This window comes from Cetorhinus maximus, chromosome 6, assembly GCF_964194155.1.
Source record: "Cetorhinus maximus chromosome 6, sCetMax3.hap1.1, whole genome shotgun sequence".
Lineage (NCBI taxonomy): Eukaryota > Metazoa > Chordata > Chondrichthyes > Lamniformes > Cetorhinidae > Cetorhinus > Cetorhinus maximus.
The window spans coordinates 5,081,058-5,108,838 of NC_135884.1; the positions used below are offsets into that span (position 1 = coordinate 5,081,058).

At 43.1% G+C, this 27,781-nt stretch overlaps 2 protein-coding genes across 3 annotated transcripts in view; one reads left to right on the forward strand and one right to left on the reverse strand.

The window, feature by feature from the left end:
- The window catches only part of eefsec (eukaryotic elongation factor, selenocysteine-tRNA-specific), a 400,490-nt gene extending 376,712 nt beyond the window's left edge, over positions 1-23,778 (reverse strand). The window contains exon 1 of one of the 2 annotated variants that reach the window (XM_078543117.1): positions 23,412-23,778. In XM_078543117.1, coding sequence (XP_078399243.1) covers positions 23,412-23,697 — 286 coding nt within the window. In that variant the 5' untranslated portion in view covers positions 23,698-23,778. The remainder of the gene's footprint in view (positions 1-23,411) is intronic. The other variant, XM_078543116.1, reaches the window with a different exon arrangement.
- A 1,733-nt stretch (positions 23,779-25,511) lies between these two features.
- The window catches only part of ruvbl1 (RuvB-like AAA ATPase 1), a 59,247-nt gene continuing 56,977 nt past the window's right edge, over positions 25,512-27,781 (forward strand). The window contains exon 1 of the mRNA XM_078543114.1: positions 25,512-25,791. Within this exon, the coding sequence (XP_078399240.1) occupies positions 25,651-25,791 (141 nt within the window). The 5' untranslated portion in view covers positions 25,512-25,650. The remainder of the gene's footprint in view (positions 25,792-27,781) is intronic.

Sequence of the window (27,781 nt, forward strand, 5' to 3'; positions counted from 1 at the left end):
ACAAAAAAATGCATTTAAATGAAAGCAAATGTTGTCTCATTTAGAAAACCCAGGAGAACATTGAAAGAATAAGTGAAATAGTTCTGAAGAATGGCATTATCTTCCTAAACTTGATACTGGCTGACAACTGTGGTCCTTTGTTTAATAAATCTTCAAAATTAGAAACAGGATAGTTGTAGGTGTAGAGTTTCAAAATGCACTTGAAATTACTCATTAGTTAGTTTAAGCTTCAAATTTCCATTAAAACTCCTTTGCATAATCACAGATGCAAAATCTTCCATGAACCCGCATAATCAGACAACGTATCAGAATAAAATTATTTCCCTGAATAAAATGTATTCTTTCTTGTATTTAAGAGTGGTAACTTGGTGCAGTTTTATTAATACAGCTGAAAATTAGTTTATCAGCAAAAGTAAGCATTTTTAATAAGGATGTTTAATCCTCCACCTGTGAGTAACTCATTTTTAAAAATCACCAAGTAATTACACTAACTATTTAATTGTTTCACTAGCTAGTTTATTTGTAAATTAAATAGTTTAAGCTATGTAAAACCTTTCAAAAGCATATTGACTGGCGCCTATGCAATTAAGAAAACGAGCTGAATTTAAAGGGCCTTCCTGAACCAGCACAATCAGCAGAATCTTGCAATGTCGACCCAAGGCATGGCCAATTTTGTGACTGGGACCTAATTCCAGTGAGAACTACACGTTTAAAATTCCGCCAATTGCTTCCACTGTTTCAACCAATTCTGCCCAGATAGGAACATAGGAGGAGTAGGCTATTCGGATTATCAAGCCTGCTCTGCCATTTAACACGACCATGGCTGATCATCCACTTCAATGCCTTTTTCCCCACACCATGCCCATATCCCTTTATGTCATTGGCGCTTAGAAATCTGTCAATCTCTGCTTTAAACATCCTCAATGACTGAGCTTCCCTTTCACAGCCCTCTAGGGTACAGAGTGCCAAAGATTCACAACCTCCTGAGTAAAAAAATAATTCTCCTCATTTTGGTCCTAAGTGGCTTCTCCCTTTTTTGAAATTGTCTCCCCTGTTTCTAGATTCTCCAACCAGGGGAAACATCTTACCTGCATCTACCCTGTCTATTCCTTTAAGTATTTTGTAGGTTTCAATGAGATTACCTCTCATTCTTCAAAACTCTGGAGAATACAGGCCCTGTTTCCCCAATCCCTCTTCATAGCACAGTCCTGCCATCCCAGCAACAAGTCTGGTGAACCTTCACTCCACTCCCTCTATGGCAAGGTAAAATAAGGGGACCAAAACTGCACACAGCACTCCAAGTGCAGTCTAACCAAGGTTCTATACAATTGAAGCAAGACTTCACTACTCCTGTACTCAAATCCTCTTGCAATGAAGGCTAACATTCCATTAGCCTTCCTAATTGCATGCTGCAACTCCATGTTAGCTCTCTACTTGCCTGGATGAGTGCAGCTCCAGCAGCACTCAAGAAGCTTGAGTGGATGTTTGTGGATGTTAGCTTTCGGTAACTTTTCTTCTTCATTCATGGGACGTGGGCATTGCTGGTTCCACATTATATTCCATCTGCCATGTTCTTGCCCACTCACTAAATCTGTCCCAATCCTCCTGAAGCCACTTTGTGTCTTCCTCACAACACATTCCCACCTAGCTTTGTCTCATCAATGAACTTGGAAATATTACATATGGTCCCCACTGTTATTAAGAGCACAAACAAGTAGGAGCCTAGCCTGATAATCTTTACCTTTAATTTTAAATTGTGAGGGAGGAATAATCATTCAGAAATCTCACTTTAATGTCAGCTTACAGGAGATCCTGCATTGCAATTAATCCAAAACATTACAGTATATCTCCCCCCTCAAGCCCCGAGTTGCACCCATTCTGTTGTCAACAGGGTTAACAGTCAACCAACTCTCAACTGTCAGTGCTCATGTCAATCAAACACGGAGTCAACACCACCTGCTGCTGGGTCAAAACCCTGGAACTCCCTCACTAACAGCACTGTGGGTGTACCTACACCACATGGACTGCAGCAGTTCAAGGCAGCAGCTCACCACCACCTTCTCAAGGGCAATTAGGGATGGGCAACAAAAATGCTAGTCTAGCAGTGGCGCCCACGTCCCATTAAAGAGTAAAGAAAAATCCAAATTTGCTTTCATTCTCATTTTTTCCCTTCCAGCATCCAATGCCAGATCCTGCTAGCCTCTACCTCACTCTTCAATGGAGCTACCCAGGTCCCTCAGTGGCTGTGGTTTTGTAAGTTGTGATTGATCACTCCGCTTCCCTTCACTGTTGACATCACTGTTTTTGCCCGTCCAATCACAGTCTACAACCTGTTGCTGCTGCAGAACGACTATATTGCAAAATATAATTCAATGCATCACACACACCTGACACATGGCTAGCGTGAGCTATGGCTAAATGTTTCCCTCGCTAGCCGTGATAAGAAACAAGAAACAGGAAAGGTTAGTGGGTAGAGATAAGAAATAGGGAAGGTAAGAGGTCAATTGAGGGAATAGTTTATAGGCTCCCTAACAGTGGTTACACTGTAGGACAGAGTATATAGGAAGAAATAAGTGGGGCGTGCAAGAAAGGTATTGCAATAATCATGGGTGGCTTTAATCTACATGCAGATTGGACAAAGAGTCCAGAGATTGTATTCGGGGCACTTTCTTAGCGCAGCACGTTCTGGAGCCAATCAGACAGCAGGCTATTCTAGACCTGGCAATAGTCAATGAGACAGGTTTAATCAATAACCCCATGGTAAAGGAGCCTTTAGGTGACAGCGATCATAACAGGATAGAATTTCACATTCAGTTTGAAGGGGAGAAGTGAGAGTCTAAGACTATTGTTATAAACCTAAATAAAGATAACTATTAGGATATGAAGGCAGAGCTGGCTGAAGTGAACTGGAAAACTAGGTTAAAAGGTAGGACAGCAGAGATACAGTGGCAGACTTTAAAAGATACATTTCATAACTCTCAGCAAAGATTTATCCCAATAAGAAAGACTTTTTGAGAAGGATGCATCATCCATGGCTAAATAAGGAGGTTAAGGATAGTGTCAAATTGAAAGCAAGATTGTACAAATCTGCAAAGATTAGTGGTAAGTCAGAAGATTGCTAATTCTTAAAATCTGCCCAAAGAACTAAAAAGAAATAAAGAGAGAGAAAGTAGAGTTTGAGAGAAAGCTAGTTAGAAATATAAAAATAGATCGTTGGAATTTCTACAAGTATTTAAACAAGAATAGAGTAACTAAAGTGAGCGTTGGTCCTCTAGAGAGAGTGCCTGGGAATTAATAGTGGAAAACGAGGAAATGGCAGAAGCATTGAACAAGTATCTTGTGTCTGTCTTCACTGTAGAAGACTTAGAAAACTTCCCAAAAGTACTTGGAAATCAGGAAGTTAAAGGGCAGGGAAGAACTTATCCCTATCACCAGCGAAAAATACTAGACCTAAAGTTTGACAAGTCCTTAGGACCAGATGGTGTGCATCCTAGAATCTTAAATGAAGTGGCTGCAGAGATAGTAGAGGCATTGGTTGTAATCTTTCAAAATTCCTTAGATCCTGGAAGGGTCCCAGCAGATTGGAACACCTTTATTCAAAAAGGGAAGGAGACAGAAAGCAGGAAACTATAGGTCAGTTAGCCTAACATCTGTCATAGGGAAATTGCTAGAATCTATTATTGAGGAGGTTATAGCAGGATATGTAGAAAATCATAATGGGATCAGGCAAAGTCAACATGGGTTTTGTAAAAGGGAAATTATGTTTAACTAACAAGAGTTTTTTTGAGGAAGTAACAAGCAATGTGGATAAAGGGGAACCTGTGGTTGTGGTGTACCTGGATTTCCAAAAGACACTGATAAGGTGCCACATCAAAAGTTACTTCACAAGATAAGAGTACATAGTGTAGGGGTGACATATGAGCATGGATAAAGGATTGGTTAGCTAACAGGAAGCAGAGAGCAGGGATAAGTGGGTCATTTTCAGGCTGGCAAGCTGTAACTAGTAGAGTGCCACAGGGATCAGTGCTGGGGCCTCAACTATTTCCAATCTATATCAATGACTTGGATGAAGGGACTGAATGTATGGTAGATAAATTTGCCGATGACACCAAGATAGGTATGAAAGTAAATTGTCAAGAGGTAGAGAGTCTGAAAAGGGATACAGACAGGTTATGTGAATGAGCAAAAATTTGGCAGATAGAGTATAATGTGCGAAAGTGGTAACTTGTCCACTTTGGCAGGAAGAACAGAAAAGCAGTACGTTATTTAAATGGAGAGAGATTGCAGAACTCGGAGGTACAGAGGGATCTGGGTGTCCTGGTAAATGAATCACAAAAAGTTAGTATGAATGTACAGCAAGTGATTAGGAAGGCAAATGGAATATGTTGGTGCTGGTTGCAAAAGGGAATGGAATATAAAAGTAGGGAAATTTTAGTGCAGCCATACAGGACCTTAGTGAGACCACATCTGGAATACTGTGCACAGTTTTGGTCTCCTTATTTGAAAAAGGATATAATTGCGTTTGGAGCAGTTCAAAGAAGGTTCACTCGACTCATTCCTGGGATGAAGGGCTTATATTATGAAGAAAGGTTGGACAGATTGGGCCTATACCCAATGAAGTTTAGAAGAATGAGAGGTGGTGATCTTATTGAAACATATAAAATCCTGAGGGGACCTGTTAGGGTGGATACCAGGAGGATGTTTCTTCTTGTTGGGGAGACTAGAGCTAGAGGACACAGTTTAAGGATAAGAAGTCTCCCTTTTAAGACAGAGATGAGGAGAAATTTTCTCTCTCAGAGAGTTATTAGTCTGTGGCATTCTCTTCCCCAGAAAGCAGTGGAGGCTGGGTCATTGAATTTATTCAAGGCTGAGTTAGATAGCCAAGGGATCCAAGGGTTATGGCGGGGGGGGGGCAGATAGGAAAGTGGAGTTGAGACCACAACCAGATCAGCCATGATCTTATCAAAGGCAGCAAAGGCTTGAAGGGCCAAATGGCCTACTCATGTTCCTGAATCCTTTGTTCCCAAGTATGTCTGTGAAAATTTACATTTTTTAATCAGCTCATAAAAGTTCCAGAATCATCGAATCCAATTCCACATCTTGCTATAACATAAACTGAACCCATGACCACTGGATTACTAATCTAGTCCTGCAACCAGTTCACACTGCAAAAGCTGCCAAATTATCATAAAAGTCCAAAGGGAGCATTGATGTCCTTCAGAAAAGGAAACGTGCCACACCTTATCCAGTCTGACTTATACAGGGTTCTAGTCTACACTATGTGGTTGACCCTTACTGCCACTCAGGAGTACAAACAATCGCTACTCAAGGTGCAGCTAAGAACTGGTAATAAATATGACCTTGCCAGCATTACCCATCTCCTGAGAACAATTAAAAGTAAAAATCTACATTGTCTCATAAACCAAGAGAATTTGTAAAATATATTTTCAAAACATTGTTGCTTGACTTTTTCAGAAAAGGAAAAATAGGAATCACTTTTGTGAGGTAAGGATACCAAGCATTGCTGAACAAAGGCAGGTTGATGGAGTTACGACATAGATCCACCATAATCTGTTTGAATGGTGGAACATTCAATATTGCTAACGCATCGGTCAAACAACATAAACTCAAGAGCTAACGACACATTTTTAAAGCTTCAGAAAATGCAACAAATAGAGCAGTTAATTTATCTGCAGTGCTGAGATTGCCTATTGCCCATTTCAGGTAATATTTCATATAGAGTATTTTGTAAATCTCAAGTTTACAATGCAGAAAGTTCTTAAAGCAACAAAAATATCATAGAATTCTTAAACTCACAGATCATTGTCTCATATATGAAAAGGTATTCAATAGCGATTTCAAGAGGAAGGTGGATTTAAAAAAAGGATGTGCATTTCTCTTTATTATTTCCTCAAAACATTTCAAAGCACTTTGCACCATTAATTATTTCTGCAGTGCAGTGACTATTATGTAGATAAATGAAATAGGTATTCTGTGTTAGCAACATGCTACAAAGAGCAGGACAAATGAGTAATTACATTGTTTTTGGTGTTTTCAGTTATGGAAGGAATATTGTCCATGTGTGCCTGGAGAACATTCTGCTCCTTTTCAAATAGTGGTAAGGGACTTTTAATATCCACTTGACCAGGCAAGATCTTTATTTTACACCCCTCCCACAGGATGAGATATCAAGGGAGTCCAATAGCTCTTCAGGACATTTCTTATTCCTACAATAACACGCTGCAAGTCTTCACATCAGACTCTGTTTCAGTTTGTACAGCAACTGGCAAAATATTGTGATTTGATTTGCAAAGCACTCTTAGGTTCCCCGGCCCACCTTTGCAATGGGGCCTTAGCCAGAAGGGTAACCCAAAGCCCATTTTAAAACAAAAAACTACTGCGGATGCTGGAAATCCAAAACAAAAACAAAAACAGAATTACCTGGAAAAACTCAGCAAGTCTGGCAGCATCGGTGGAGAAGAGTTGACGTTCCGAGTCCTCACGACCCTTCAACAGACCTGTTGAAGGGTCATTGGACTCGAAACGTCAACTCTTCTCTTCTCCACCGATGCTGCCAGACTTGCTGAGTTTTTCCAGGTAATTCTGTTTTTGTTTTTGCCCATTTTAAAAAGTCGTTTCATCCCTCACCCTTTTGAGGGGTGGTTTAGGTATACAATAACAGCTACCCAGAAGCTGAGCTACAAGAGACAGCTGTCGGAAAATCTCTGTTGGTCATGAAGAAATCCATGAGCTCTTCATATTGTTGCTGTTAGAGGTGAAGGGAGGGGATTTAAGGAGGTAATTGATCATTGAATAAATGGATTACTTTTTATCCCATGGTGATGCTGGAACAGAAAGGGTGGGTTTAGCTAAGGGAGGAAAACAAAACAGTGCTTGACCTGGTCCAGCCAAATTTTGTGATGGATGGCCAAATCAGTTTTGTATGCTCCATTACCATGACCATTAGGTTTTATTATTAGGTAAGGATATCCATGGATATGGAGAAAAGACAGGCAAACGGAGTTGAGGTTCAGATTAGCCATGGTGGAACTAAGGAGATACTCCTGTTCCTATTTTCTCAGTCCTTTTTAAAATTCTTTCACAGGGTGTGGGCATCACTGGCTAGGCCAGCATTCGCTGCCTACCCCTATTTGTCCTTCAGAAGGTGGTGTTGAGCCATTTTTCTGAACTACCTCAGTTCATCTGGTGGAGGTACACCCACAGCGCTGTTAGAGGGTTCCAGGATTTTGACACAGCAACAGTAATGGAACGGTGATATGTTTCCAAGTCAGGATGGTGTGGGGCTTGGAGGGGAACTTGCAGGTGGTGTTCCCATGCATTTGCTGTCCTTGTCCTTCTAAGTGGTAGAGGTTATGGGTTTGCAAGGTGCTGTGGAAGGAGGTTTGGCGAGTTGCTACAGTACATCTTGTAGAAGGTACACACTGCTGCCATGCAAAAATCTCCTAGTTTCTGATACAGGATCTTTCACGATAATACTCCCAGTGAATTACAACATTGATTCAGTAAACATTGTATTTAGAAATCGATGAGAGACTGGAAGTGACAATAAGACCTGGGATTTGATGAGAAATTTATAAATGGAGTGCAGAGCAACAGCAACGTAAACATATGAATTTTCTGACTGTTTCCCAAGAATTTTAAGCCAATCCATCAGATTTTGTCTGCCAGATTATGGATATACTTAAAATGTTATCAGTGCTATATGAAAGAGGATGATATTTTACAGAAAGTGGCTTGAGATTGGTTGCAGAACTTTTCCAACCTAGGATATGTAAGAGACTAAGTTGTAAATGAAAATTTGTATTCAAAAGTGTTCATTAAATATCTGAAAGCTTAGAAACAACATAGAGGCCATTCATGTCTGTGCCAGCTCTTAGAAGCGCTATGCAATTAGAGTATAAGAATGAGATTTTCACCATTGTACTTAAATTCTTTTCCTTTCCAAGTATTAGTCAAAAGTTATTAATTTAGACTGCAGGAGAAGGCCAAAGTGAGTTGCTGATGATGCCTATACTGAAGTTCATTTACAACAGCTTATGGATCGTCTCCTGGGCCAGGATGTAGAAACTACATCTGCCTTCAACATCGACAAACTCACTCTGGAGATCGTCGACAACTTCACATACCTTGGATCTACAATTACCAGTAACCTGTCCCTTGATGCCAAAATCAGCATTAGGATTGCCAAGGCTGCAGCTGTTATGTCAAAGTTGAGAAATCGAGTGTGGACCAACAGCAAACTAACCAAAAATCCAAAGCACTGTGTGTACCAGGCTCACGTTATCAACACCCTCCTCTACAGTAGCAAAACATGGACAATTTAGGCAAGCCAAGAAAAGTAGCTGAACAGTTTCCACCTCCACTGCCTCAGGCAAATAATGGGCATCACCTGGCAGGACAGAGTGCTGATTATGGAAGTACACCACCATGTAGGGATCACTAGCATGTCTGCTCTCTTGAATCAGTGACAACTCTAATGGCTGGGTCACGTGAGCTGAATGGATGACAGCTGCATCCCCAGAGACATGCTCTACAGCATGAGACCAACGGTTACCTACATCTGCAAAACAAGGACATCTGTAAACGAGACTTCAAGTTGACTGGGATTGGAGTCAATGCATGGGAAGTCCTTGCTGCTGACCAGAGTACCTGAAGGCAAGTAGTTAGAAAGGGCATGGAAAAAGCAGAAAACAAAAGAAATGGCCAGATCAAGGAAAAGAGAACCCACCAGAAGGAAAAAAAATCACTCCACCTCAGGCCAACACCATTCATCTGTGCCAGCTGCAGAAGGGGCTGCCACTTGCAAATCCGCCTCAATAGCTACAACAGACGATGTCCAATCCAGAAGTGATAGACACATCAGGTCACCGCATCCCAAGACGGATGGATGCCACATTGTGTAAAATATTTCTGCTTCCACCAGTCTTTTGGGCAGTGCATTTCAGATATATTAACCACTGCATAAAAAAAACATGTCATCTCCCCTCTGGTTCTTTTGCCAATTATCTTAAATCTGTGTCCTCTGGTTACTGACACTTCTGCCAGTGGAAGCAGTCGCTCTCCATGTACTCTATCAAAACCCTTCAATTTCTTAACATCTCTCTTAAATCATCACTTAACCTTCTCTGCCCAAAGGAGAACAATCTCAGTTACTATTGTCTCTCTGATTAACTCAAGTCCCCCATCCTTCGTAGAATTCTTCTGACAAATCTCTGCACCTCTCCAAGACTTTGACATCCTTCCTACAGTGTGGTGCCCAGAATTGGATATAACATTCCATCAGAGGCCGAACATGTGATTTATAAGGGTTAAGTATACCATCCTTGCTTTTGTATCCCATGCCTCTATTTGTAAAGCCAAGGACCCCTTATGCTCTTTCAAAAACCACTTTACGAACATTCTTCTACCTTCTCCACTCCCCTTACAAGCTGCTCCAGATCCAGCCTCTGGCAACAAGTACAACTGCCTTCTTGGGTAGCCTTGATCAGGATGATCTGGAGGATGGCCCAGTCACAGAGGGTCGCGCACTCGCTCCAAACAAACCAGGAAAAGTTGTCAGTTGTCTGGATTGAACTCTTAAGATTAATGCGTTGAAAAGGGCATGCTGCTGTTGATAGATACTTCCTCTCATCACAATGGCCTTCATATAGTGTCTCTCTGGAGGTGAAACCTCTTCATTTTGGTGCACTGTGCTTTCTGTGGTAAGGCAGTTGTGCAAATACCAGTGGACTTTTAGTGGTGTACTAATTGTTAATCAACACTGTAGAATGACAAGAAATAATAGGATCCCTCAATTCTCAAAACAGTTCTGTTGCACTGAACAACAGTTGAGAAGTGAAGCTCCTCTGATGACTTAGTATGTAAAAGCAATGCAATTGTTGGTAACGAGTCATATCTGGAAGGACTGTTTTCAAAATCTTAGTCTGTACCAAGTTAACCAATCTTGCTGGGAAGCTGGTAGGAGCATTAGAATAGGTTCCAATACCCCTAGGCAAAAGAACCGAGTGACAAATGTTTCCCTGAGATCCATGATGAAAGTAGCTGTGTACAGATTTTGGGAAAAGAATGGGGATCGGGTTCAACTATCGAATATTGAATAGGCCTCAAAGTAATTTCTACACACACAAGATCAAAGGCTACTTGGTTAAGGTACTGGTTGGCTGCTAACACCTTTAGCAGCTGTAGCAAAGAGTCAGAGAGAGAGAGAAAAAGAGAGAGAGAGACAGAGAGAGGGGGGGCAGGAAAATAGAAGGGAAAAAAAAACTAGTCACTTGTGTAAAATGCTAATGACATATCAGGAGTGCAGCAGAATACACATGATTTTTACTTTCAGCTTCTTTACCTTGTATCCCTCAATTGGTCTCTCCCATCTCGGTTTCCAATTTGTAGCCTCGCTTGTTTTTATTCTTTCATGGGATGTGGGTGTCGTTGGAAAGGCCAGCATTTGTTGCCCATCCCTAATTGCCCTTGAACTGAGTGGCTTGCTGGGCCATTTCAGAGGGCAGTTAAGAGTCAACTAGATTGCTGTGGGTCTGGAGTCATATCTAGGCCTGACCAGGTAAGGGCAACAGATTTCCTTCCCTAAAGGAAAGTGAACCAGATGGGTTTTTTTTACAACAATCGATGATAGTTTCATGGTGACCATTACTGATACTAGTTTAATATTCCAGGTTTATTAATTGAGCTCAAATTCTACCAGCTGCCGTGGTGAGATTTAAACCCATGTTCCCACAGCATTAGCCGGCGTCTCTGGATTACTAGTCAAATTACATTACTGCTACACCACCATCTCCTAGCTCTTCATGTCATATTAGGTTTCTGCCCATCTTCACAAGTTTGCTGCTCCTACCCTTGCCACCTCTCTCCATTTCTCCCTAAGCTTTTCTCCTATTGAGAGGGTGAAAAAAAATCCTGCTGGCTTTAAAGCTGTTTATTCTGAACGGCTGCCTGTTAAGATTCACCCACAAGACACGGGATACTAAGGACACACCATTAGCCTGCAGCGATCTATTGCTGACTCTCTGAAAGCTCCTTCCTGAACTGTTCACTTTAGTCCAGTTCTCATCTGTGTTATTCATTAGCATAAAACAGAAAATAGATGAAACGGGCAAGGCAAAAAAACATAGGCTAAGAAACTCAACAGTGTGGGGGGAGGGCATGCTTTTAAATCTAACAAAAGGGATCAGAGAAAGGAGTAGACAAATGAAGACTGCTGTAAAAACAAAACATAAAATGCACATTCAGGGAAATTGTAAGACATATAAAGGGAAATATTAAATAAATAGGAAACAACCAGAGGGGGAAAAAATCCAACAGGAAATAAGAGGAAGTGTGTCGGAAGATCCTACAGCCTGCTTTCATTAGAATCAGCTGTTCTTTTACAGGTTTAATTACAGTAGGCTCCCTTCATACTGTAAGGCTGTCTGTTTTTTTCTAATAATATATGGACACTTAAATGCTTAAAAGTAAACCCTTCTTCACCATTTATTCCTGCGTTCCCCAATGATAACTTGCAAAATGTTGCTTATACTTTAAACAAACAGCAGCAACAATTTATTTCAAAGCACTGCCGAATTGAGCTTCGGAAGGACAAGCTAAGCAGATACCAGAATCTTCCCCACAGGGAAGGAATAAGAATCAAACACAGTGGCAACCTGGACTCCTCTCACAGCGGCTGGTTCCAGAGTTACACTGATGAAGTCTTGGAAGCAGGCCGCCCTCCTACCCATGGATGACGCACAAAAGGAGGCAAACTACAAGACTCCATCTTTAAAGTATTCAGCCTCGAGGAAAACTGCAGCCAGCTCCTGATGGCTTAGCAGATAAGTCCTTGGTGTGGCACTGAGCCATAGAGATCTGGAATGTCCTGGAGTCGATTCACAGCCTGTGTTCAGTTCATTCATTTCAGCAGGCCTGGCAGGAGAGGCCATACAATTAACCTGAACACTACTGAGCTAGAAAGAGGGTAAAAGTCAGTGGGATTCTTACTCCTGTGCAGCAATTATGCCTACAATGTATGAATGCACAAATGTTTAAATACCTCCATTGCCTCACCCCCATCCTACCTCTTTAACTTTCTCCAGCCCTTGAACTCTTGGAGATTGCTGCTCTCCTCCAATGCTAGCCTCTTGTCCATCTGCTACTTCCTTCCCCCCCCACCATTGACTAGACCTTAAATTCTGGGATATCCTCCCAAAACCTCTTTGCATCTCCCTCCTCATCAAAACCTTTCTCTTTGACCAAGCTTTTAGTCATCTGTCCTAATGTCTCCTTCCTTGGCTTGATGTCAATTATTTTTGTAAGGTTACATTCCTGAGAAGCGCCTTGGGACACTTTACTACATTAGAGATGCTGTACAAATGCAAGTTGGTGTTGTCGAGACAGAGAGATTATTGAGTGAAGACACAAATCAGGCACAGGTATAATGCTCCCCATTGTTGAAAAGCCTGCCAACATTCACTGACTAGACTCATAGAAGAAGCACAGCCAGGTGGGCAAGGTATGGAAGCTCCCAGACACCAAGAGTGGAGAGGAAAATAAAGAAAAATTCCAGCCAGCACATACAACTCTTTAATTAATGATTAACATGTGCCGTTCCCTAACTAATAGAAGCCATTTAAACTTTCTCATTTATAAGGCAGACTTTCTATTTCTAATTTTTTTTGTATCCCTCCCAAAGATAATAGTCTAAAGGGAGTATCCTCTGAATTCATTAACATGAGCACAATAGGGACCATCACTTGACTATTTACCTCAGTACTGCAGATTTGTCTATCCTCTAACAACTACTGCCATCTGGTGTACAACAGAAAATGAGTAGAACTCATTCAGGGAATCCAGGTCAACTCTCAAGCTGCACAAACTGGCTGCCCCCCACAACCATTAATTCCCCGTAGTTTTGATTTTCAAATACAGATTGGAACATGATTGGAGACAGCACATTTGCATTCAAACGGAACTCTGCTCAATGCATTGCAGAAATGTTATTAGATCTGTTCTACTAAGATGGCAAGAGCGTCATTTTTAAACACAAACATTCCAAAGATCTCACATTTATAAAGTTCTCCATGACGTCAGGGCATCTTAAAGTGCTTTGAAGCTAATGAGGTACATTTGAACTGTAATCATTTCAGAATATAATCAAAGACAGCAACCAATTTGCAGACTTTAAGGTCCCAAAAATAGCAATAAGATCATAAGAACATAAGAAATAGGAGTAGGTCATTCATCCCCTTGAGCCTGCTTCGCCATTCAATAAGATCCTGGCTGATCTGATTGTGTCATTAGCTCCACTTTCCAGTCTGCCCCCATAATCCTTAACTCCCTTGTAAATCAAAATTTGTCTAACAATGAAACATAAGGTCAGATAATTAATTTTTGGTAACTTTCGTTAAGAAAATTAATGATGGCCTGGGCAATTTCTTCAAATAGTGCAATAGGATCTTCAAGATTGACATGTTGCCCACAAGGGATCACTAGTAACTGAACGCTATGAGAGGTCAGCCTTCCCATTCTCTTGATAAGACACAAGGGAATTGTGAAGCAGGGAAAATTCTAATGTTATTACATAGAGCAAAAGATTTTATAACAGTACTAATAAATAGTTTTAGTAAAAACTGCATGACATTAAGAAAATAATAATATTTACTTTATTTTGGTTAAGTTGGCACTGAGCAAGGTGAAGATACCTGTGGGAAATGGAATATTATTCACTTTGGGCATTCATTGACACATTCAAGTGTTTCCCTTGGAACTGGCCCTGGCCCGAAGAACTGGTCTGGTCTAGTCTTCTCCCAAGGACATTGGGATTACATCACCAGACGGGGGTGGGGAGATCTTTGCTTCACCATACGTCATGGGATACTATGATGTCCTGCAGAGCACTTGGGAGTTGGAGAGGACTTTTCAGAAATTAACCACAGATTTATTCTGCTTTCTTCCTGTCTCCACAAGGAGTTGGTATTATTAGCAACTGAGAAAGTAAAGTCTGCTGCACTCTGCTCCAGCCTCGAAACAGCATTTATCAGAGTTCAAAATTAACAGTGGTCCCCTAGACCAAGAGCAGAGACTGTGGGAATTTGACCAGTCCCAGGAGCCAGTGATGTCATTCTTAAAAACAACAAATGTCCAGCAAATAGAGTTTTTAAAAACTTATCCACATGAGGGATCCCCTACAAATAGAGGAACTGCCAGGGCTGCCCTGCGGCATTACCACTTTTGTCTGGGATGCGCCTATCTTATCTTCCAAAATGTAGTTTGAAAATCATTGTTAAATATAGAACATAAAAAAGTCAAGAGGCAGTGTGCTCCTGGTAAACTAAATCTCCAGCACCAGGCAGACTACGAAATTGGGAGGCATAACAAGTTTTGCAGACAGAAGCAAGAAGTTATAATAGGATGTAGTCAGATTAGGTGAGTGGCAAAAAACTGTGGCAAATGCAGTTCAATGTAGAAAAGTGTCAGAGTGTTTGGATCCAAGAAAGGCAAACTGAAGTATTTTGTTAATGGTGAGAAAAGACATTTTGATGTTCAGATACATAAATCGCTAAAGGCTATTTGACAGATAGAAAAAGTAATCAAAAAGACTGTTAAAATGTTAGCCTTTATCTCGAGGGGGTTGAAACACGATAAGATGTTGACTATCGATTGGATTCCATTTGGAGTAACTGTGTTCAATTCTGGGCACTGCACCTCAGGAAAGATTTATTGGTTTTGGAAGGGGAACAGCATAGATTCACCAGAATGATTTCAGGCTATGCAATGGTGGCAGCCTTCCAACTCCTAAGAGGATGGTATGCGATGTGATGGTCAACTCTGCATCAAGCATAGCCAAGCATGCCTCAGGAGCCCCACACTCTGGCATGGCAGTGTCTGCCACATTTGCTTCAGAGAAAGACAGTGGGATGAGAAGGTGCACATTTCACTGGCCTCTGGTTTCTTTGGGTCCTCTTTCCACTACAAATTGAGGATACCTTCTATAGTGTTGTGTGGCACTACTTCCATGCAAAATAGAGTGGATTTCAAACAGATTTAGCAACTCAAGACTGGGCATCCAAGGGGTGCTATGGGATATCAGTATCAGCAGAATTGTACTCAATCACAATCTGTAACCTCATGGCCTGGTATATCCCCCAATCTACCTTTACCATCAAGCCAGGGAATCAACCCTGGTTCAATGAAGAGTGCAGGAGGGCATGCCAGAAGCAGCACCAGGCATACCCAAAAATGAGGTGTCAACCGGATTAAACTACAACACAGGACCACTTGCATGCCAAACAGTGGAAGCAGCACGCAATAGGCAGAGCTAAGTGATTGCACAACCAACAGATCAGATATAAGCTCTGCGGTCCGGCCACATCCAGCCGTGAATTGGACAATTAAACAATTGACAGGTGAGGAGGCTCCAATAATATCCCCATCCCAAATGATGGGGAAGCCCAGCACACCAGTATAAAAGACAAGACTGAAGCATTTGCAGCCATCTTCAGCCAGAAGTGCTAAGTGGATGATCCGTCAAGGCCTCTTCCCGAGGTCCCTAGCATCACAGATGCCAGTCTTCAGCCAATTCAATTCACTCCACGTGACATCAAGAAACAGCTGAAGGCACTGGATATTACATAGGCTATGAGCCCTGACAACATTCCAGCAATAGTACTGAAGACTTGTGTTTCAGAACTTGCCGTGCCCCTAGCCAAGCTCGTCCACTACAGCTACAATACTGTCATTCACCCAGCAATGTGGAAAATTGCCCAGGTATGTCCTGTCCACAAAAAGTAGCACAAATCCAACCCATTCAATTGCCACCCCATCAGTCTACTCTCGATTATCAGCAACGTGATGGAAGGTGTCATTGACAGTGCTAGCAAGCAGCACTTACTCAACAATAACTTGCTCAATGCTCAGTTTAGGTTCCGCCAGGGCCACTCAGCTCCTGACCTCATTACAGGCTTGGTTCAAACATGGACAAAAGAGCTGAACTCAAGAGATGAGGTGAAAGCGACTGCCCTTGACATCAAGGCAGCATTTGACCGAGTGTGGCATCAAACAGCCCTAGCAAAACTGAAGTCAATGAGAATCAAGGAAAAAACTCTCCATTTGTTGGAGTCATACCTAGCATAAAGAAAGATGGTTGTAGTTGTTGGAGGTCAATCATCCAGTCTCGGGACATCACTGCAGGAGCTCCTCTGGCTAGCTAGGCCCAATTATCTTCAATTACTTCATCAATGACCTTCCCTCCATCATAAAGTCAGAAGTGGGGACGTTTGCTGATGAATGGACAAGGTTCAGTACCATGCACGACTCCTCAGATACTGAAGCAGTCCATGTACATACACAGCAATCTTCGACAATATTCAGGCTTGGGCTGCTTCGCACCACACAAGTACCAGGCAAAGACCTTCTCCAACAAGAAAGAATCCAACCATCTCCTCTTGACATTCAATGCCATTACCATCGCTGATTTCCCCATCATCAACATCCTGGGAGTTACTATTGACCAGAAACTGAACTGGACTGCCATATAAATATTGTAGCTACAACAGCGGGTCAGAGGCTGGAATTCTACAGTGAGTAACTCACCTCCTGACTCCCCAATCTACGAGACACAAGTCAGGAGTGTGATGGAACACTCTCCACTTGCCTGGATGAGTGCAGCTCCAACAACACTCAAGAAGCTCAACACCAGGACAAAGCAACCTGCTTGATTGGCATCCCTTCCACAAACATTCACTCCCTCCACCACTGACATACAGTGGCAGCAGTGTGTACCATCTACAAGATGCACTGCAGCAACTCACCTCTGACAACACCCTTCAAACCCTCTACCACCTCAAGGGACAAGGGCAGCAGATGGATGGGAACTTACCTGCAATTTTCTTCCAAGCCACACACCATCCTGACTTGACATATTGCCATTCCTTTACTGTCGCAGTGAATCAAAATCCTGGATATCCTTTCCTAACAGCACTGTGGGTGTACTACACCACATGGGCTGCAGTGGTTCAAGAATGCAGCTTACCACCACCTTCTCAAGGGCAATTAGTGATGGGCAATAAATGCTGGTCTAGACAGCGACGTCCACATCCCATGAACGAATAAATAAATCTCAGAGAAAAATATGCAAGGATACGGGGAAGAGCAAGCAGAGGCGCTGTGGAACTAACTAGATTGCTTTTCAAAAGAACAGGCTGATGACCTCCTTCTGTACTCTATTATTCTAAGTGATTAGGAATATCAGGCACAGTTTTTCTGAATTAGCGACTTCTGCTTCCAGCTGCAATCGAGTAATTCTGCAACCTTCATTTCTAGTTCTGTTTTAACGTACTGGTCTGACATCTCTGTTTTCAATACCAACCTTCCTGTGGCCTCTCCAAGCAAGACTGCCATTTTCTTAATGCTGTGTTATGAGCATTGCCATTCTGTGACTCTCAAGTGAGTATAAAATGAGGCTGACAAACCCACTTCGACATAAAAACAAAAAGTGATGGAAATACTCAGCAACTCAGGCAGCATCTGTGGAGAGAAACATTTCAGGTTGAGGTGACCTTTCATTAGAACTGGTGATCCAAAATCAAAGCTGGAACTTTATTTACTCCGCGATCACACCCAATACTCATCCCTTCCCATGCAATCACACGAGCTATAACACCTGCCCCTTTACCTCCTCTCTCCTCATTGTCCATGACCCCAAACATTCCTTACAGGTGAAGCAGCAATTTACATGTACTTATTTCAATTTAATCTTCAATATTTGCTACTCACAATGCAGTCTTCTCTACACTGCAGAACCAGACTGCTTTGTGGAACATCTCCATTCAGTCAACAAGCATGACTCTGACCTTCCTGTTACCTGCCACTTCAATTCACCATTTTGCTCTCATGCTCACATTTCTGTCCTCGGTCTGTTGCAATGTTCCAGTGAAGCCCAAAGCAAGCTGGAGGAATAGCACCTCATCTTCCAATTAGGCACTTTAAAGCCTTCTGCACTCAACATTGAGTTCAACAACTTCAGACCATGAACTCTGTCTTTTTTGATTATTTCCCACCACCACCCCAAGTGCCAGTCTATATCTTGTTCTCATGTTTTTGCTTTCAGACAGAGCTGACCTTTATCCCGCATTAACACCTATTCTGGACCAATATGTTGTTTCTTTACTATAACCATTACCACTCCCTTTACCTTTTGTTCCATGACATCTTTGTCATTTAATCTCCCCCTATCCCTAACCTTTCCCTGACATACGAACGAGGAGCAAGAGTAGGCCACTCGGCGCCTCGGGCCTGCTCCAACATTCAATTAGGTCATGGCTGATCTTGTGGTAACCTTGACTTCATATTCCCGCCAATCCCCGATAACCTTTCACCTCCTTGCTTATCAAAGATCTAGCAACCTCGGCCATAAAATGTTTAGTCTGCTTCCACTGCCTTTTGAGGAAGAGAGTTCCAAAGACTCTCAACCCTCAGAAACAAAATTCTCATCTCTAAGACTCTTAAACGGGCAACCCCTTATTTTTAAAACAGTGACCCCCCTAGTTCTAGAACTTCACTTTTGTTCCACCCGACTCCCTCCCCCTTTTTCAATAGCATAAAACCCATCACAATTCTGCCTCTCTTCAGTTCAGAAGAAGAGTCATACGGACTCGAAACATTAACTCTGTTTCTTGTTCCACAGATGCTGCCAGACCTGCTGAGCTTTTCCAGCACTGGAACTTTGTTGGTCTGTATGACTCAGTCATAGACAGCAGTTATCAGCCAAGCCTGGAAAAGAATTTTGTGCTGTCCATGAAACTTTTTCCAGCTGACAGCACATTCAAGTGAAGCTTTCGGCATTGAAGCCAACTGGCAAGAAGTACAACAATACTAAAGTGATCAGACACAACTGTTAACAGAAAGCTGAGTAAACTGTTTGGTTCATCCTGAGGCTGGCCTAAGTTAAATAATCTGGATCCAGGATGGCAGTAGGGGCACTACGATTGATCTTAGTGATCTGGGCTGAACAGTCTATTCCTGTTCCTATGACCCTACAGGCAGCAGAGAGGAATAACAAAACCAGCTAGAGTTCCTGCTCCTTATTACAATCCTGCTGGAAAAGTGGGAGTGTTGGGCAAGACAAGGTTTGAACTTGGCTGTGATGTTCCCTGCAGTAGAACAATTTATCAACGCTCAGAATTCAGTCTCACAACTGAAGCATAACGACTTGGACAAGGTACTATATAGCAAAGCCACAGGTGCCAAGGCTAAATATAGCATAAATATATCCAACCTCTTTGGCCGAAGTCAACTATCTCACATGATCAAGATCCTGGAGAAAGTAAAAGTGCATGGGCACCATTCAAAGGGTTTCAGAGTCTCCAAATGAAGAGAAAGTAAGGAGCTGGGGGTGGTCAGGAGGAGGAGGTTGGTGGTGATGGCGGTGGGGGGAAAAGAGAGGTGTATCGTGTTATATGGGTTGCTCGCAATAAGTCAGATATTACACTGTTTTAAAGAAAGACAAACTTGCATTTATATTGTGCTTTCACAACCACCAGACATCGCAAAACAGTTTACAGCCAATGAAGTGCTTTTGAAATGCAGTCACTGATGTAAGGTAGGAAATGAGGCAGCCAATGTGCACACAGCAGACGCCCAAACAGCAATGTGATAGTGACCAGATAATCTGTTTCTTTGTGTAATATTGACCCGAGGGATAAATATGGGCCAAAGCACTGGGGATAATTCCCATGCTCTTCTTCAAAATAGTCCCATGGGACCTTTTACATCCAACTGAGATGGCAGACAGGGCTTTGGGTTAACGCACTGTCTGAAAGACGGCACCTCCAGTAGTGCAGTGCTCACTCAGTACTGCACTGGAGTGTCAGCCTTGATTTTTGTCCTCAAGCATGACAGGTGAATCATGCCATATAAAGCATATTCTGCATGACAGGTGAATCATGCCATATAAAGCATATTCTGCATGACAGGTGAATCATGCCATATAAAGCATATTCTGCAGTCAGAGTTTATTTGCTGTTTGCTACGGGAAGTTTGCAAATTGGAAGATACTGGCATGCTTTCTAGCAATAAGTCAGGAAAAAAAACCAGGAAATGACAGCCTCTCCTTTTTGACACTTTGATGTGGGGACGAACATTTGAAAACATTTACATCCAGATAGATGGACATTCCAAACATCTCAAAATTCAAAAACTTTATTTTGGGGCATGAAGCCAGAGTTATTCTCCCTCCTACTGTCACAACATAAAACTAGTCCGTTCAAAGTTGATGATATTTATCACATATCACTTTGAATAAGGGGCCAAACCTTGTCTTTGTGCAAGAGTCGGGCCAGAGTTCATCAAATTTTTTACAGCACAGAAACAAGCCGTTCAGGCCCACCGGTCTATGTCAACATTTACACTCTGCAGGGCCTCCTCGCAGCCGAGTTGCATACCTTTCTATTCCTTTCTCCTTCATGTGTTCTTCTAGCTTAAATGCTCTTTTGACACAGAGATCACAACACATGAAAACAGGCCATTTCAATCCAACTAGTCTGTCTTGGTATTTACCCAACTCTCGAACAAATGGAATTAGTTTTATACTCAAGACAACAAGGAGGTGCACAAGAACAGATAAAATACAGGAGCAGTTAGGAATTTCAGCAATCTTCAAGAACACACTTACATTCTCAAGACACTGTCAAAGCACGAAAAGGTTCAAAGGCCAGAATGAACAGCTAAATTTCTAGCATGCATAATTTTTCTTCCACTGCACCAACTTGTTAACAAAAAGAATTGACATGGTCAGCTCAGCCTTCCTTCTAAATCATGTTTCTCCCGTGATGTTGCAATGGATAATCCAAAACACTGGGCCAAGCCATACGGATCCATGATTCAATCCTTGGCCTGTACTAATCTGAGCCACGGCAGGTACTAATTGCAGGAAATATCAGCCAGGGCTCCTGCTCCTAATCATCATCAAGAAACTGCTGCTGAGAAGCATACATGGGTACATTAGCTGGAGACAAGATCAGTCAGGTCAGTAATGCTCTCCCCTGGTGGAACAGCGACTGAGCCAGGACTTCCTGGTCTGTACAACAGACTTCAAAGGAAATGTATTATTATCTTCAAATGCAAAGTGATTCATTTGATAAATATTTTTAACGACTGTAACAGAATCTTGATTAGCTCTAATGTCTTTGCATTAGGCAAAGTAATGGCTATAGCTTCGGGCACCCTATTACAGAAAGGACATTGGTGCCATAGAGCAAATACAACAAACAATCAGCAGATTGCTACCAAACTGGGAAACTATCGTTCTAAGGAGAGGGGCTGGAGTTACCAGTATTGTTTATATTGGAGCACAGAATATGAAAATTAGATTTGTGTTTTTTAAAAATGATGAGGGTGGGGCAGGGGGGGTGGGGGTAATAAAGCAAATAAAGAAAGGCCCTGCATATACAAGCACCTTTCACAACCTCAGGATGCCTTTCGGACAATAAAAGAATTTTTGAAGTGTAGTCTCTGCTGTAACGTGGGAAGCAAATTTGGAAACAGCAAACAAATAGTACGATAATGACCATAAGATAAATGACCTTAAGATCTGTTTTTAGTGTTGTTTATTGAGAGATAAATGTTCCTCTGGTAAGGGACTCACAACAAGTGCTGATCAACTTCAAACTTTGAGTCCATGGTAAACTAATTGAGAGACGAAGAGATTGATCATTATAATTAGTCAACAGCTCCAATATTGATATGCCATGCAATTACCAAAATGGAAGGCGGCAAATTATTTGGGCCTTGTCAGCAATTCTCATGCTCCTGTGTCAAATTGTCAGAGAGACGGAGAGCTCAGAGAGTTTTTTTTTATTCTTTCATGGGATGTGGACATCGCTGGCAAGGCCAGACTTTGTTGCCTGTCCCTAATTGCCATTGAGAAGGTGGTGGTGAGCCTCCTTCTTGAACTGCTGCAGTCCATGTGTTGTAGAAACACCCACTGTGCTGTTAGGAAGGGAGCTCCAGGATTTTAACCCAGCGGCAGTGAAGGAATGGCAATATAGTTCCAAGTCAAGATGGTGTGTGGCTTGAAGGGAACTTGCAGGTTGTGATGTTCCCATGCATCTACTGCCTTGTCCTTCTGGGTAGAAGATGTCGCAGGTTTGGAAGGTGCTGTCGAAAAAGCCCTGATGAGCTGCTGCAACGCATCTTGTAGATTGTACACACAGCTGCGACTGCATCAGTGGTGGAGGGAGTGAATGTTTAGGTTGGTGGCTGGGTGCTGATCAAGCAGGCTGGTCTTTTTGAGCTTCTTGAGTGTTGTTGGAGCTGTACTTATCCAGACAAGTTGACAGTATTCCATCACACTCCTGACTTGTGCCTTGTAGATGGTGGACAGGCTTTGGGGAGTCAGGAGCTGATTTACTCATTGCAGGATTCCCAGCCTCTGACTTGCTCTTGTAGCCACAGTATTTATATGGCTAGTCCAGTTCAGTTTCTGGTTAATGGTAACCCCAGGATGTTGATATTGGGGGATTCAGCAATGGTAATGCCATTGAATGTCATGGGGAGATGGTTACATTCTCTTTTGTTGGCACTGATCATTGCCTGGCACTTGTTTGGCATGAATGTTACTTGCCACTCATCAGCTCAAACCTGTATAGAAATGTCTCTAGGTAGAGGGCAGCTGGATCATGGAATGTTTTATCACAGGGAGAAGTTGAAGCAGCCATTTGCAGGCCATTTGGCCCATCATGCCGATACTGGCTTCTTGAAGGAGCAATATACTGTCAGAAGTATGTCAGAATGAGAAGTTAAACCAAAGCCCCGGCCGTCTTCTCAGGTGGATATAAGAAATCCCATAGCCGCTATTCAGAAGAGTAGGCGAATCACCCCGTCTCCTGGTCAATATTTATTCTTCAACCAACGTTGCAAAAACAGATCTAGTCTTTATCACATGATCTGTTTCTGGGAGCTTGCTGTGCACAAATTGGCTCCCGTGTTTCCGACATTAGAACAGCAATCACGCTTCAAAAGTAATTTGTTGGCTGTCAAACGCGTTGTGCCAGCCTCAGGTCGTGAAAGGCGTAAATGCAAGGAGGGGAGAGGAGAGAGGTGGGGGAGAGAGGAGGGGAGGGGAGGGGGGAGAGGAGGGGAGGGGAGGGGAGGGGAGGGGAGGGGAGGGGAGGGGGGAGAGGAGGGGAGGGGGGAGAGGAGAGAGGGGAGGGGAAGAGGGGGGGAGAGTGGGGGGGAGGAGAGGGGGGAGAGGGAGGAGAGGGGGGGGAGAGGGAGGAGAGGGGGGGGGGGAGGAGAGGGGGGGGGGGAGAGGGGGGGGGGGGGGGAGAGGGGGGGGGGGGGGAGAGGGGGGCGCGGGGAAGGACAACCACAGAATATCATTTATTTATTCCCAGAAGACGACCTACCTCCAATGATGGTCCTGATGAGGGAGGCATGCCCGGGGCAGTCCACCAGTGTCACCTGCAGCCTGGTGTAGTCTCCGTGCGGCCTGAGGTGCTCCGGGACGGGCAGGCAGAAGGAGGAGAAGCCCAGGTCCAGGGTGATGCCCCTCTCCCGGCTCTGAGGATTCTTGTCGAAGGCCGCGGTGGAGGCCGTGGTGCTCAGGGCCCGAGCCAGCGCCGTCTTGCCGCTGTCGATGTGACCCAGCACCCCGACATTGAAATTCAGGGTCTCAGTGGCAGCCGCCGCCATGGTTACCAAGAAACGGGAGCCGGGGGGACAGTCAAACCCGACGGAACGTCCGCCGTGCACCCACTTTACACCGCCCCCCTCTCCCTAAAGCTGGAACATAGAGTTCCGCTTTACAACCCACAATCAGCAAAAAAGCAAAGCTCAGAAAAACCTGGGGGTAAAAAACAACAGATGTTGAAAATTCAAAACGGACACAAGAAAATTAATGTTGTAAATTTACAGAGAAGTTTTGAAACCAAAATATTAAGTTATTTTTTTTAAAAAAAGCTGCTGACCAACCTGCTGCTTGTTCTCAGCATTTTCTGTCTTTATTTCTGGAAATATACAGAATCTGCAGAGAAACAGCATTTATCACAGAGTTTTACAGCACAGGTTCAGCCCAACAGGTCCATGCTCTGCGGGACAGGCCGAGGTTTCAGAAATACATTCTGCATTGAGCACCAGTCGAATGCTTTTATAGCAGGATAGCCACGTTTATTCCTGCTCAGCGTTGTCAGAAGTTCCATCTTGTCTCTCCTCCCCTGAAGATGCTGGTCTGTGATGAAGGCTTATAGGAATAGGAGGAGGCGACTCACACCCTCAAGTCTGTTACATGCCTAGGTTGATGCCAAGTGTTTAGTTTGGTTTTACTCCTTTTTTGACTTTTCTGTAGTGAACACTAGGCCATTTTAGTCAATCACATGGCTGTGGGTGTGGAGTCACATGTAGGCCAGGCCAGATAAGGGTGACATATTTCCTTCAAAGTGAACCATTTGAGATTTTACAACAATCATGGTTACTACTACTGATACCAGTATTCCAGATTAATTCATTGGATTTAAATTCCACCAGCTGCCATGGTGGAATTTGAACTCCTGTCCCCAGAGCATCTGGATTACTAGTTCAGTAGCATTACCACTATGCTACCATTCCCATTATGTACAGAGGGCCAATAAACGCTGGCTTTGCCAGCGATACCCATATTTCAGAAAGTAACAAATCTTAAAAATTCGAAGTTGTTATTGTTGGCTGTGACTATTTACAACATTTGCTAAATGAAGGTATAGAGTCATTTACAGCACAGAAGGTAATTTGGCTCATTGAGTCTATGCCAGCTCTCCACAGAGCAATCCTGTCAGTCGAATTGCCTGCTCTATCATTGTAACACAGCAAGTTTATTTCCTTCAAGTGCCTATCAAATTTCCTTTTGGAATTATTCACTGTTTCCGCTTGCACCACTTTGTGGGTACATTAATGATAATAACGAAAAATAAGCAACCCATGCAATATTGTACAATGTTTAAGTCCAGTTATTTTTACATCCCAGCTTTTTGTATTTGTTAAAGTTTTAAATAGTTTAAAAATATGCATTTTCAATTATATATAAATTCTTAAATTATGTGAATTTTAAAATATCAGAACACTTGTATAGAGAAAAATATTCTTTCATAACCATAAATGTCACCTGGGCAAATATGTTTTAGTAAGTAATTTATGTAATAAATACAAAATTGTTTTGTAATTATTTAATATCAATGAACTAGCAGAGGCCCTTCTGTGGACTGCAGCACTGGAGTCTGTGATTGACAGCTCCGTTCTCCAATAGTAAATGAGCTGTCTCTTTGAACAGCCAATAATAGGAAAGAAGCCGGTACTTCCGATTATCTAAACTGCGAATACACACCCCTTAGCGACGGAGCCGGAAGCTGGAGACCACCTAGCTTGCTCGGGAGGCTGGCCCTATGATTGATGGCGGGCCGACCAATAAACCGGACGAAAGATTTGACGGACGGCTCTTCGGACCAATCGACGAAGAGAATGGGCGTTGCTCTCTACTATGGGATTAGGTCGGCCGGTGTTGTCCGCCGCCTTGCTTGGTAACACGCGCCGCCGTTTTACCTCAAGCGGATCCGAGTGGAGGGAGGCTTGGGCTGCAGGCCAGGGGGAGCGACAGGACCGAATTTGCACCGAACGATGAAGATCGAGGAGGTCAAGAGCACTACCAAGACCCAGCGGATCGCCAGCCACAGCCATGTGAAGGGGCTCGGCCTGGACGAGAGCGGCCTGGCCAAGGTGGCGGCCGCCGGGCTGGTGGGCCAGGAGAACGCCAGGGAGGTGGGTGGCAAGGCAGGGGCCCCTTCCAGACCCCCATCCCTCCTACCGGGACCCCACCGTCTGCCTTCAGCCGGCTTGGACCACCATCCTTACCCCCACCCTCTTATCACATAAGGATAATTATAAAAACAAGCTCTTGCATTTCTGTAGCGCCTAACAACCTCCATGCGACTTCCCAATGTGCTTTGCAAGTGAAGTCACTGTTGTAATGTAGGAAACCGGCAGCCAATTTACACACAGCAAGATCCTTTTGACAGAAGGGGAATAATATTGGACTTGAAACATTAATCCTGTTTCTTTCTCCACAGATGCTGCCAGACCTGCTGAGTTTTTCCAGCATTTTCTGTTTTTATTTGGAATCCCACACATAGCTGGAATTGTCTCCCTAACAGCACTGTGGGTGTACTGCAGCAGTTCAAGAAGGTGGCTCACCACCACCTTCTCAAAGGTAATTGGGGATGGGCAATAGATGCTGACCTCGCCAGCGATGCCCACACCCTGTGAATGAATAAATAAGCTGTGCAATAATGACCAGAGCATCTTTTTCAGTGAGTGCAGGCTGAGGGGTAAATATTGGCCCCAAGACACCAGGGAGAACAAATGCCAAAACCAAATACTACAGATTTTGGATAATGTGAAACATTAACAGGAATTGCTGAGCAAGTGTTTTTTTTTAATTCGTTCATGCAGCGAGTGTGTCCCTGGCAAGGCCAGCATTTAATGTCCATCCCTAATAGCCTATGTGAAAGTGGTGGTGAGCTGCCTTCTTGATTACAACTGAGTGACTTGCTAGCCCATTTACAGCAGTCAGTGCTTCACAGAGTTTGGAGTCACATAGGTTTTGGAACCAAGGCTAGACTTGGTAAGGATGGCAGATTTCCTTCCATAATGGGCATTGGTGAATCAGATGGGTTTTATGGCAGTAGTTTCCTGGTCACCATTACCGGTACTAGGTTTTTATTTTGGATTTATTTAATTGAATTAAATCTCCAGCTGTGGGATTTGAACTCATGCCCCTGGATCATTAATTCAGTTCTCTAGATTACTAGTCCAAAAGCTAACCACTGTACCTGTGTACCAGAGGTTAAGCAGCACTTGTGTGGAGAGAAGCAGAGTTAATGTTTCAGGTCAGTGACTTCATCAGAATTGAGAGAAACACCTTGCTCTTTAAAATAATGCCACAGGATCTTTTACCTGAGAGGGGAGTCGAAGCTTCGGTTTAACAAAAGACAGCAATTCTGACCGAGCAGCCCTCCCTCCGTATTGCATTAGGGTATCAGACTAGATTTTGTGCTCAAGTCTCTGCCGTGATCCATGAACCCACAACTTTCTGACTCAGAGGGCATGACTGGCATCTAGATTTTTGCTCCTGTGTTATTTGTTTGACAGAAAGTTTCAAAATGTCAACTTTGCAGCACAAATCCACCATTTAAAAAATACTTAATTTAGTTCCTCGATAACTGTCAGTGTGGCACAGTGAGTAGCATTTTCCCATCCGAGTGAGAAGATCTTGATTGAAGTATATAAGATCCTGAAAGGTCTTGACAAGGTGGACATGGAAAGGATGTTTCCTCTTGTGGGTGAGTCCAGAACTATGGGGCACTGTTTTAAAATTAGGGGTTGCCCTTTTAGAACAGAGATAAGGAGAAATTTTTTCTGAGGGTTGTGCGACTTTGGAACTCTCCGCCTCAGAAGGTGGTGGAGGCGGGGCCGTTGAATATTTTTAAAGCAGAAGGAGATGCATTCTTGTTAGGCATGGGAATCAAAGGTTTTTTGGGGTAGATGGGAATGTGGAATTCAATACATAAATAGATCAGCCATGATCTTATTGAATGGTAGAGCTCCTATTTCGTATGTAAGGTCATGGGTTGAAGTTTCACACCAGTTAATGGAAGAAAAGTCGAATGCTAAGGCAACAATTGCATTGCAAAGTGACTGAAAGATAGCACAACAATGTCTCTTCCACCAAATGAATGATGGGTGTCTATTC